The sequence below is a fragment of the Myotis nattereri genome (genome assembly GCF_964212035.1).
Source record: "Myotis nattereri genome assembly, chromosome: 7".
In the NCBI taxonomy this organism is placed as follows: Eukaryota; Metazoa; Chordata; class Mammalia; order Chiroptera; family Vespertilionidae; genus Myotis; species Myotis nattereri.
The window spans coordinates 37,169,818-37,183,353 of NC_138082.1; the positions used below are offsets into that span (position 1 = coordinate 37,169,818).

A 13,536-nucleotide genomic window follows, 5' to 3' on the forward strand; every position below is an offset into this window, starting at 1 on the left:
TCCCACTTAGGTGATGAAATTTTCTCAAAGGCTCTTGGATCTTTTTTTAACTTCTCCACAGTCATTAGCCTATACTGGACTATTCATAATTACTTAAGGAGAATTTACTATTTGGATGAAACCAGTTATTTTCTAATCTTGATTTTTCTGATGCTTCATGATATCCCAGAGTATCAGATATTTGCTAGGATTCATTAAAAATAAATTAATTTTAATTTAATTAATTTAATGATGTAGTGTAATTGTAATACAGATTCCTGGGTTCTATTCCCAGAGATATTGATTCACTAAATTTTAGATGGAACTCTGTATTCTGTATTCTGAACAAACTCCTCTAGCAATATATGTGCAGTCAGATTAAAAAGTTAATACAGAATTTTTAGGAAGCAGAGATAAATAGCAAAAGACAACTACAAACAAGCATAACGCAGATGAGGTGAAACATTAAATATTTTTAATGATACATATTTAATGATAAAGCTATAGTTAATAGACCACATGACAAATTTATTAGGCTAGAGTACATATAAGGCATTCTTGGAAAAATATGAAATATGTTGAGCTCTAGCAACAATCACATAACTCCAATGTCTTTTCCTCTCAGTGAGAACGATCAGTGTAAAATCATGCACAAAACGATGACAGGAGGTTCTTTACCCCTTTAAAATAAAGATTCTAACATTTCCAAACATTCTGAACTTTAAAAAGGTAATGTGATTTCATGAGCTAAGCTCTTAACCCAGAAGGCAGAATTTATGTAGCCTTCATGAAACAAAACAAAATCTGGCCCTGGCCGGTGTGGCTCAGTTGGCTGGAGTGTCCTCCTATATACCAACAGGTTTTGGGTTCAATCTCATATCAGTGTTTCTCTCTCTCTCTCTTTCTCTCACCTCCTCTCCCCTTCTCTCTGAAATAAATAACCATATCCTCAGGTGAGGATAAAAAAAAAACCCAAAAACAAACTGGAGGAGTGTTGCTGCGACCGACCTCAGATTAAAAAAAGCATAGGCTCTGTTGTTTTGGGATGGTACAATTAGAAATGCACAGCAGCTGTAACTGGAATTTAAATGGAGAAGGAAAAAGAAATTTTATTCCTCAATTTTTTTTTCTCTAATTAGTCTCTTTCAGATGCACTAATTTCTCTTCAAATGGTGTATCCTAGAAGGAATCTTTCAGCCGACCAGTGGAGAAATGCCCAATTATTGAGTCTCATCAGTGCACCCAGTACAATGCTTAATCCTGCACAGTCTGATACCGTATGATTCTGTTTTTCCCTTTTTGAATGAAAATAGTAAAATTGATTTTTAAAAACTGAGTTAAGCAGTGCTATTGCAATATTCTAATTAGTACTAGCTTATAGTGAAGTTTATTGTAAATGCTCAGTAATTAAGTTATACTATTTAGTACTTTTATTTCTAGAGTCTGATGCCAAGTTAATACAATTAGTAGTATGAGTATTTTCTTTTAAAGTTTAAAAGTTTGTTTTAATCTTATTATGGTGGAAAATTTAGAAGGTGCAGAAATTTATAAAGACAAAAACAAAAAATTTCCCAAATCTTACCAACTAGAGAAAATTGTTGTATATTGTTATATTCCTTTTTAATCTTTGTGTGTATGAATATAGATGTTATGTCTATGAAAAATGCACACACATAATTACTGATTTGAATGAAACAGTGAGCACCCATATATATAATTTTTTTTTAACTTGACTAAAATTTTATCTTTTGGAATACCACAAACTCTGAAATAGACTTGCGAAATCTGGAAGTTGTCATTTATTAGATTGAATATGATTTAGCAACATTACTCTTTAAGGAGGAGGTATTAAGGTATGTAAATGTGAAAGGAGCACAGCTCTTATTGTCCTTTATGGACTGCAATTTTAAATATAGGTTATAAAACTTTTACCCAACTTTTAAAATTTTGGGGGCTATTTGAGCCAAGAATTGAGTCGTGAGGATTCTGAGGAGTCAGAGGAGAGTGATTCGATATGGGTTGTTTTGTTTTTAAGAATATCTTTTAAACACAAATTTATATTTTCTCTTTTTAAGATGCCTTGTGAATATCTCTCGTTGGATGCAATGGAAAAATGGATTATCTGTAAGTAAAATTGAATAGTTTAGTGATTACCCCTCAGGTTTTAAGTTTTAGAGAAAAATAACAGGTAATATATATTACTTCTGTGGCAAGCACTTTCTTAAGTCTTCTATGTGCATTACCTCATTCAGTTCTCATACTGATCCTGTTAGGTTAGATGGTATGATTTATAGATGAGGAACCTAAAACTTAATCTATACAGCTAGTAAGGGACACGGACAAAGTAAGAACCCAGGCTAACTCCAAGGCTCATAGTCTACATTATATTGCCTCTCAACATAGCTTTTATTTTTTTTTTAATGATTTTTTTAAAATATTGCATCTATCAGTTAAAGTTTTTGGTATTTACTTCAGAACATACAATAAACGATTCATATGTTTGCCAGTTTGTTAGATGCAGGGGGAATAAAATTCCTAGGATTTTTTTCCCTAGGAAGAATTTCTGCCCCTATGAAGTTCACAAACTATGGCAGAAGTAGATAGAAACACACAGATTTAATACAAAATGAGAAATGCTATATTGTAATTCCTTCTATCACCCCCATGTCCACTAGTGGAGGGGAATAATTTTGAGCAGTTTGTGTTTTTTAGGTCTTACAATTCTTGTTTCTTGATTTATTAAACTTTAGAAATACTTTAATTACAGTGTTTGTCTATAGTGAAAGACCAGTTTTTCTTTTTTAATGATTTTTGGATTGATACTTTTATAAAATACAATAGAAATGAATTACTAGAATGATCAGAAATAAAGCAATAAGCAAAGACACAAAATAAAAGCCCATATTTTTAATTATTAGATTTAATCTAACAATTAGGTTATTATTAAGTTTCTATTCATAAATCACTCAAACTTTTATGAACGTTTGTAAACATTCTCAATTTCTCTGCTAAGTCTCATTATGCACTGGAACTCATTAAAATGAAAGAGGTGGAATTTAGTATAGACTCCCTACTCTTAGCCATTTAAAAAAATATATTTTTACTGATTTCAGAGAAGAAGGGAGATAGCAACATCAATGATGAGAGAGAATCATCATCATGATCGGCTGCCTCCTGCACGCCCCCTACTGGGGATCGAGCCTGCAACCCAGGCATGTGCCCTTTACTGGAATCGAACCTGGGACCATTCAGCCTGTAAGCCTGTGCTCTATCCACTGAGCCAAACCAGCTATGGCCTTTTAGCCATTTTTATTATAATTTTTATATTGATCGGGTTTGTGATAGTTATGTTTTTTTCTATAATAATAGTTAAGATTTTCATGCTTAGTCTCTTAGTTGATTTAGACACAGCTTTTGAAGTATTTATGTTGCTCAAATGTGCAGTGATCCTTGGTTGCTTTTTTTTTTTTTTTTAAGATATTTCTTTATTGACTTCAGAGAGGAAGAGAGAAAGAGAGAGAGAGAAACATCAATGATGAGAGAGAATCATCGATCGGGTGCCTCCTGCACACCCCACACTGGGGATGGAGCCCGCAACCCAGGCATGTGCCCTTGGCTGGAATCGAAGCCTGGACCCTTCAGTCTGCAGGCCGATGCTCTATCCACTGAGCCAAGCCGGCCAGGGCTCCTTGATTGCTTTATGTTTATGGATGTATGGCTGAAGAATTGGGATGATTAGTAGAGTTAGGTGGCATGGGTGACCTCTAGAGTTATACAGTACTATTCCCCCCAGTCTTTACCTTAAATGGGCTTTGTATGGTGAGCAGGGAGGTGGGTCAGAAGGCAGGCTACTCTAATGGAGGACATGTGGGCATGGAGGAGGAGGCAGACAGATTTGGGATAACCACAGTTGCCAAGGTAAAGGTTTACTCTGAGTTTTGCTGCTTTCATGTATTTGAATCTTGAGTAGAGTTGATATAAAGGTAAAGAGTTACTTCAAACTCTGCTTTTCTCTTTTTGATCACAGTTCCCACATAAGGACTTTTCTACTGAAGATGGTCTACTTTCTTTAGAGCTTTGTTCTTGATTAATTCAAAGTATAGTCCCTAGACCAGCAGCATCGAGTAGAACCTTCTTAGATATGCAGAATCTTGATCTCCACTCTAGACCTAGTTTCCATCAGAAACTCTGTATGGATCCCAGCAATATGACTTAACAAGCCTTTCTGGTGATTTTGATGCAAGCTAAAGTTTGAGATCACTGGTCTAGTTTATTACCTGGGGCCAAGCGTTATTGAAGGCTTAGAATATTGAGGACTCAGGTATTTGAAGTGCAATTATAAAATAACTTATCCTGCCCTAACCGGTTTTGCTCAGTGGATAGAGCATCAGCCTGCGGACTGAAGGGTCCCAGGTTCGATTCTGGTCAAGGGCATGTACCTGGGTTGTGGGAGGCGTGCAAGAGGCAGCTGAATCGATGTTTCTCTCTCATTGATGTTTCTAACTCTATCCCTCTTCCTCTCCCTTCCTCTCTGTAAAAAAATAAAATATATATTTTTTAAAAAATAACTTATCCTGATGTTCTTTTCAGGGTTTATTCTTGCTCTGTTGGTTGGACTCAGAGGACTTGTAGGAAAAGATCTCTCTTTATTTCTGGAGTTTTGGGTTACTAATTCCTGCCTCTTTTTTTTTTTTTTTTTGTCATTGTTAATTTCCACCTGAGGATATTCTTTCCATTGCTTTTCAGAGAGAGAGTGGAAAGGAGATGAAGGAAGGAGGAGGGAGGGAGGGAAGGAAGGAGGGAGGGAGGGAGGGAGGGAGGGAGGGAGAGAGAGAGAGAGAGAGAGAGAGAGAGAGAGTCCTATCTCTTTTTAACTTGATAGTTCAGTTTTATCTACTTTCTATCTTCAAAGATTTTCTTTAATTTTCTTGTCTAGTTTTGTTCTCCAATATTTTTATGGCTTGAAAATTAAAAAACATTTTTTTTGTCCTTTCATTCGGACCTTGGTAGGAAAAGGGGTTTAATGTGGTTTAATTAATAAACTATTCTCTTAATCTTGGGCAGTCTATTTTAAATTATTTTTTATTCTATCATAAATTAATATGCTTTAATTCATAATGTAACCTATGTCTTAAGAAAATAAAATATATGCTTATCCATAATATAACTGATAATATTTTCAGAGAAACCTTTTATCAGCAGCAATTTTGTGAAATCTATACAATAAGATGTGAAATACAAGTGAATCTTATATTACTCAGGAATTAAGAGTTAAAAGTCAATATATTGAATAAAAAATATTTTATAAACAAAATTTCTCTGGAGGATTCTTTCAGTTTCTTTACATGTATTCTGTTTCTTTGGTTGCATACCAGATCAAATAATTGGCTTACATGTAGAGGCCCTATTGTATGAAAAATATTTTCATATGTTACAGGAAATTCAAGGAAGTTAAATATACTTCTATATGTACAGACTCTACAATAAATGGCTATTTAAAGAGCTAGCTTGTTTGTGTAGTGGCACTTTTAAAGGATGGTTGGCCCTAACCATTTTGGCTCAGTGGATAGAGCATCGGCCTGCGGACTGAAAGGTCCCAGGTTCGATTCCGGTCAAGGGCATGTACCTTGGTTGCAGGCACATCCCCAGTATGTGTAGGAGGCAGCTGGTTGATGTTTTTCTCTCATTGATGTTTCTTACTCTCTATCCCTTTCCCTTCCTCTCTGTAAAAAACCAATAAAATAAATACATACATACGTAAATAAAGAAAATAAAAATATAAAAATATGTGTAAAACACACACACACACAAAATAAAGGATGGTTGAACTAAGAATAAAAAGATAAATGGCAAGGTATGTGTTAATAATTCAAGAGTTTAAAGAAGGGAGTGACTGTTAAGAATTGTAGGGAAATCTCATAGAAAACAGGGTTGATTTGTAACTGGCCAGTAGGCATTGAGTAAGTGTTTAATGAATGAAAGTAGAGGGTTTATGGTCTATTATAGAGGGCTAGAAAGGACATCAACAAACATATATAGATTATTATACCTTTGTATAAGATTTCCAAGGTAGATAATAAAAGGTGAAAGATATTTGAACTCATATAATAGAGAGCAGTATAATATAGTGAAAGAATTTTAAGGGTAAATACTTGAGGCTAAGTCTAGCTCTAATTTAATAGTATAACTTCAGTCAAGTCATTGATCATTCATTTCTTCAACTATAATAAAAGGACACCTGCTCTATCTACTCCACAGGATCACATGAGATAATGTGTGGAAAAAAGTATTTAATAAACCATAAATTGCTATGAAAATGAAAGATGCTATTTCATTTTCTGGTGATTTAGAAAAGTATATTAATTTTTCATTAATTGCAACAACTGTGATGATTATGCTTTTTAATTAGTAACTGATCTCAGGCTTAAATATTTTTTATTTATTTTTAAAAATATTTTTTATTTATTTCAGAGATAGAGGGAGAGAGAGAGATAGAAACATAAATGATGAGAGAGAATCATTGATCGGCTGCCTCCTGCATGGCCCCTACTGGGGATTGAGCCTGCAACCCGGACATGTGCCCTTGACCAGAATCAGATCCAGGACCCTTTAGTATGCAGATTGATGTTCTATCCACTGAGCCAAACCAGCTATGGCTGGCTTAAAATATTTTATAAGTATTTCTGAAAATGTCTTTTAGTCATTCATTAAAAGGACTCTTTCTTCACACCCCAGAAGTGATGTCCCCTCCCCCCCTTTTTGTCAGTCTGGGTTCAAAAATTAATTTTGCAGAATACAGAAAATTATTGAAAGAGCAACAGTATTGCCATCTTGTATGTATATGAATTATTACCGGTCATTTAAAAGCCTTAATTTAGTGATTGTGTTTACTTTTCTGAATTTTTGAAAAGCTATTTTGTAACTGAAAGAACTTTACCTTTGGAAAATTTTAACATTTGTATTGACTTTTCTTTTTTATTTAAAGTTGGCTTTATTTTGTGCCACGGGATCCTCAATACTGATGCAACAGCACTGAATCTTTGGAAGCTAGCTCTTCAAAGTAGCTCTTGCCTCTCTCTCTTTCGGGATGAAGTTTTCCACATTCACAAAGCTGCAGAAGACTTATTTGTAAACATACGAGGGTATGGCATCTTCAATGTTTTTGTCTTTTTGGATAAGGATAGTGAGTGGATTATCTTCATTGAAGTTTTGGGGATAGAGAAGGGTCATATCATGCAAGAAAATGTTATTGCCTGTACCATCTTATCAGTCACAAGCAAGTTGTTTTTAACAATCATCCTGAGAAGGTACTATTCATATTTTTTATAAGTAACTTCACAGATTAAAATATCTAATGTTCCTGCCCTTTTAAAACTTGTGTTCTAGGAGAAAGAAGGTATGTCCTCTTTTGCAAATCATAATATGGTTTTAGACAAAAATAGTACTAAAAAAACACCGTATACATTTTAAAGTTATGTAAAAAAATGGTTGTAAAAAAATGGTTTCCATCACCATTTATCCCCTCTATGCCCTCTTTTCACTTCCACCTCCTCCCACTTCCACCTCCTCCCACCTCCCCCACAGTCACCACACTGGGTTTTGAACTTTTTAAAAGTGCTAGTTTAGATTTAGTGTACTTATAAAAGTACTAGTAGCCCTGTGCACGAATCCGTGTGCTAGTAGGTTGCTGCCGCCCTCCTGTAGCTCCCCCGCCCCCTGTCCCCCCCCCATAGTTTGTTGCCCTGCCCTCTCCTGTAGCTCTCCGCCTCCCGCTTGCTTGCTGCCCTGACCCCTCCTGTAGCTCTCTGCAGCCCGCTTGTACCTCGCTGGCCCACCCTCCTGCTGATCCGTGATCTGGTCTGTGACATGCTTGGTCGTTACACCTCAGGGTGAAACGGCCAATTAGCATATTCCTCTCATTATATAGGACAGGGGTCCTCAAACTATGTCCCGTGGGCCACAGGCAAATACAAATATTGTATTTGTTCCCGTTTTGTTTTTTTACTTCAAAATAAGATATATGCAGTATGCATAGGAATTTGTTCATAGTTTTTTTTAAACTATAGTCTGGCCCTCCAATGGTCTGAGGGACAGTGAACTGGCCCCCTGTTTAGAAAGTTTGAGGACCCTTGTTATAGGTTATGAATCAATCAGAAATTTAATTATAACAATTACAGAAGTCAGAATGCTGCATATAGGAAATCGTGTTTCCCTTTAATAGGCAGGTATTCCAAATGACTTATTTACATTCATTTTCTGTAAAGTAAATAATTTTCAGGAATTTGTTCCTTGAAATTTTGAAATCTTGCATTTCTTTCCACGTGAGGTTCTGTAGCCAAAATATAAAAGCCAAGTTGAACTCAGACTTGGTAGCAATTATGAAATATTTTAAAATTAGGAGCATCTAAAATATCCTGGTATCCCTGGAAATGTTATGCTGGGCTTGTTAGTTTCAGGTAGAAATTAAATTTACTACATTTATTTCTTATCCTATTTACCTATTCCTAATTAAATTGAGATAAAAATAGAGCATCTATTAGTTACTAAAAAATAAAGCTATGTTTAATACTCACAATTTAACCAGTATATCTCAATTTTAATGTGCATAAGAATTACCCTGGGATGTGAACTAAAATCTAGGATCCTGGGCATCATTCCTAACTTCCTCTGTCTCCTATATTTGTATCTCAGAGAGGTTGAAGGAATCTGTCCCCGCCCCTCAGTAATTTATTGAGGTAAAATTTACTCACAGAAAGGTACAAATTTTAGATGCAAAGCTCAATTAATTTGCATATGAATTACCCTAGGTCAGTGATGGCGAACCTATGACACACGTGTCAGAGGTGACACACGAACTCATCTTTTTGGTTGATTTTTCTTTGTTAAATGGCATTTAAATATATAAAATAAATATCAAAAAATATAAGTCTTTGTTTTACTATGATTGCAAATATAAAAAAATTTCTATATGTGACACGGCACCAGAGTTAAGTTAGGATTTTTCAAAATGCTGACACACCGAGCTCAAAAGGTTCGACATCACTGCCCTAGGTCAAGATATAGAACATTTTCGTTATATCCAGAAAATTCTCTCGTGCTTTTTTCTGGTTAGTATTGTCAACCTTGGTCCCCCTCCACTCGCCCTCTTTTTCAAGTGGCCACTGTTTGGATTTCTGTCACTGTAGGTGATTCTGACATTCTCATGCAAATAGTTTCTCAGTCATGCTGTGTGTAACAGTACCCTATGTACTTTTCAGGTCTTAATTCAGCTTTTATTTTAGACAATGGAGTTCCCAGAAATACCCTGTCATATGGGCTTTGTCATTTTCTAATTCATTCAGATTGCAAATCATGAAACTTGTATAATGTCTTATATTGACAATATGATGTAGAATCATATTTAAATATATATAAACATTTAGAACCAGGTAAGTCTGTGTATATTGAGTGAGCTTATGATATGTATGATACAAGTAAGTTTAGTGACACCATATAATGAGTTGTCTTTTGGTTATGCTTTTTTAAATGATAAATTTGCCATTTAAATATCTCTATTTAAAGTCGAAAAGTTTTAATTTTTAAGTAGTGAGTAGTTAATCTAATTTAAAATGTGAATTATCATAGTAATTACAAGTCAGACTATAATTATAAAAGTTTATTAATTATAAAGGACAGTGATTATATAATTAGTATGTTTTGGACACATGCGCAAAGAACACATAAATCTTAGAATTCTTAATTTAGAAGTTGAAGTTCTTAGGGTGAAGTGGTTTTAGCCAGGTTTTCAGGAAGAGGTTTTCTTTAACATTTGAGGAATTTTGAGTTTTCGTATTTAGTATTCATGAAGTTGACATATATTTATTAGCATTTATTTTTCAGATGGCACCTTTAAACTATTTGATGTTGGTGTTGTTTCATTTAATTTAAAGTAATCAGATGCTTTCCTGCCCCAGTTTTCTCCATCACAGAGCCCCTATCCCTAAATAATCTTTAGTGTTGATTATGAGTATATGTTCTTTCAGAATTTTTTTAATGCTTTTTAAGTCAGAAGTGATAAAAAGTCAGAATAGCTTTGTCAGCACTTTAAATTTTTAGAAACTACTGTTAGTTACATCAGAAGTATAATTTTAATGTCTCTATTGGAGCTTAAGGGAATGTATTTAATAAAGTAAAAATCTACATTTTGAACTTTATTTTATTGTTGGATCTAATATATTATGAAATTTATCTAGGAAGCCTTTTCTGGTTACGTAAGGTGCTGGCTAGGAAAGATGTGGGTAGACCCCTTCCATGTATTTCTAGTTTGAGGGCATTTTTCTTGTTGATAATATGTCAGTTCTATTTGACTTTTAGTATTTGATTCAATTATTTTGACTTATTGCTCAAATTAAGATCAACATGTTTCTAACTTTTTTTTTTTTTTGCACATAGCTATAACAAACGTATTAATGATATAAGAGAATGCAAAGAGGCGGCTGTGTCACATGCGTAAGTACTTCTATCTTATCTGTGGTACTTTTAATAAAGAATAATTTCTTTCTTAAAGCATTATTTTGTTGAAGTGAGTTCATATTGATGGCATGAAAAATGTAATAAAAGTGGGGACTTTAAAAAATTAAAGATAGGTTTTTATTGATTTCAGAGAGAGGAAGGGAGAGAGAGAGACAGATAGAAACATCATTGATGAGAAAGAATCATTGTTGACTGTCCTGTATTGGGGATCAAGCCTGCAACCTGGGCATGTGCCCTGATGGAAATCAAACCATGGCTCAGCCACTGAGCTACACTGGCTGGGCAGAAATGGGGGACTTATAATCAATAGGAAATAAGTATATAACCTCAGTCTCTAGTAACTTTGGAATTAGTGCAGATTTTAATTATTTTTGAAGTGTGATGAAAATGCTCTAAGGAAGTACCATACAAATGACTTTTACTTTAGGTATCTTTCAAGTCTCTTACTGCCACTATCCTATAACAAAGTACTATATCTGAGCATTTTGAAAGATGTATCTTCTGAGGCAGGTGTCATTATCTGTTTTATAGATGGCTGAAACTGAGAGGTAGAACATAAGGTCACATAGGTAGAGAGTGGGATTTTAATCTGTCTTTTCAAACTGATCTGTCTCACAGCTAAATTTCTGGTATCGCACATTCCTGATACTTATTTTTTTATGTATATTTTTTGTGTGTATGTGTGTGTCCACTTATTTTTTGCACCTATATACATTTTAAAACTTTCTTGAAGCGCTGAATATGGTGCATAATATGACGAGTTAGAATACTAAGAACATTTTATGATTTTTTCCACATGTTAATATGTGAGAATAATTTTTTTCTACTTTGCATTTTATTGAAATACCTAGTATATGAATATTTATGATTATCCTTTTCTTCCCTCGTCTTTCTGTTTTTTGAACAAGAGACCAAATAGATCTCATCCCAATATTTTTATTGAATATAACTTTTGTTTAGTCAGTTTTTTGTATTTAATAGGAATACACTTAGTAAATGAGAACATGGGAAATTAGATATTTATTGTTATATTTGTTGATTTCTATGTAGGGGTGACAAAAATGTATATAGGAGGACAGTAATTGCTGTTGAAGATTTCATAGTCCTGTTTATAAAATGCTTAGGATATATGGTACTAAAATTTCAGAAATTATTCAGAAATAGACATCTGGATATTAGGAAATGCTTCTTGCAGGATTGGTCTTGAAGTTTGGATGTAGTATTTTGATAGGTGAAGAATAATAGACCAAACATGGTTACAAAAAGCAGCACAAGAAAGGCAAGGATAAATGTGAAATTGGTAAGTCGCTTAATGGCAAGCGCATAGAAGATGATATTTGTAAGGGGTTTCTGCTTCATAAAAAACAACTTTGGATGTTGACCCTACAATGATAAGTTATTTAATTGCCAATAGTAATTTTAGTAGAAACAGATAAAATATAAGTGTCTTTTCCTGTAGTGGTTCAATGCACAGAGAAAGACGCAAATTTTTAAGGTCTGCACTGAAAGAATTGGCTACAGTCCTCTCTGATCAACCTGGCTTGCTAGGTCCCAAGGTAATTGATTTAATTCATATGTCAACTGCACCATTCTACATTGTTCTCACTACTTGCTTATATATATATGCTTTCCTTGATACATACTTTCAACTTCTCTTTGGTCATCTCCTTTCTGTTGGTGTGCCGTCTTTTTGAACTTGATTTTATCAATTCTTGGCAATGACTTTTCACTTAGAGAAAGACTATGAATAGGTTTTGTTTTTAATATTTGCATAAGAGTAAACAATGTTTTTGTATTTTTTTTAACTAGGCACTTTTTGTTTTTATGGCGTTATCCTTTGCCCGTGATGAAATTATCTGGCTACTTCGTCATGCAGATAACATGCCAAAGAAGAGTGCAGATGACTTTATAGATAAGTAAGTTAGCAGCAATTAAAACTTTTTTTGGTATATTTTGATTTATAACTGGGATTTGGGGCCTTTGAAATAAAATTATTTTGAAAAACTTTTTTAGGGCTTTTCATATTTATTATGCATATTTGTAACATAGCATTAGCTGATATGAATTAGAATGCAAGTCAACTTGAGTTTAAAATTATGGCTTTTAATGTTTCCTTTCCTAATACTCTAGGTCAGTGGTTCTCAACCTTCCGGCCCTTTAAATACAGTTCCTCATGTTGTGACCCAAACATAAAATTATTTTCGTTGCTGCTTCATAACTGTAATGTTGCTACTGTTATGAATCGTAATGTAAATATCTAATATGCAGGATGGTCTTAGGCAACCCCTGTGAAAGGGTCGTTCGACCACCAAAGGGGTCGCGACCCACAGGTTGAGAACCGCTGCTCTAGGTGGTCATAAAGTTGTTTTTTGGCTATACCCAGTGACTTTCCTATGGAATTCATATTTAAGAATCCTTACGGAGTTGCAACCAAGTCTATAATTTGAAATGTTATTCTGTCATTTTTGTCAAGTCCCTCAATGAGGAGTTAGATAAATGAAGCAGAGAAATAAGAGCATATAGAAAAGTCTTATTTCTTCCCAGTTCCTTTTATTTGTGATTTAAAAATGATTATGAGATGTTCTAATTTTATGTTCATTTTGGATTTTCCTCTTACCAGTTTTTTAGTCTTAGCTTTTCTTTTGCTTTATTTATGTTAAATAATTTAAAATCATAATTGACATTAAATGTTTAACAGTAATTTTTCTAAAAGTAACTTCTTATAATATCAAAGGCATTTCACATTTTCCTTGATAACAATAAATTTATTTTTTGAAATGTTTTTTTTTTTTCAATTTAAAAAAAAGGCACATTGCTGAATTGATATTTTACATGGAAGAGCTTAGAGCACATGTAAGGAAATACGGACCTGTAATGCAGAGGTATTACGTGCAGTACCTTTCTGGCTTTGATGCTGTTGTCCTCAATGAACTTGTGCAGGTAAAAACTATCTCATGTTATTTTTCCTTTTGTTTCTTCCCTTCTTTTTAGTAACTGATTTGTTTGTTCAATAAGCATTTAAAATATAATCTTCTGCCCTATGGT

The 13,536-nt window shown here is 34.0% G+C and overlaps 1 protein-coding gene across 1 annotated transcript in view; it reads left to right on the forward strand.

Annotated features, from left to right (window-relative positions):
- The window catches only part of NCKAP1 (NCK associated protein 1), a 95,173-nt gene that overhangs the window by 36,319 nt on the left and 45,318 nt on the right, over positions 1 to 13,536 (forward strand). Inside the window, exons 8-14 of the mRNA XM_081095726.1 lie at positions 1,119 to 1,256; positions 2,055 to 2,103; positions 6,965 to 7,121; positions 10,411 to 10,467; positions 11,951 to 12,047; positions 12,301 to 12,407; positions 13,299 to 13,431. Coding sequence (XP_080951852.1) covers positions 1,119 to 1,256; positions 2,055 to 2,103; positions 6,965 to 7,121; positions 10,411 to 10,467; positions 11,951 to 12,047; positions 12,301 to 12,407; positions 13,299 to 13,431 — 738 coding nt within the window. The remainder of the gene's footprint in view (positions 1 to 1,118; positions 1,257 to 2,054; positions 2,104 to 6,964; positions 7,122 to 10,410; positions 10,468 to 11,950; positions 12,048 to 12,300; positions 12,408 to 13,298; positions 13,432 to 13,536) is intronic.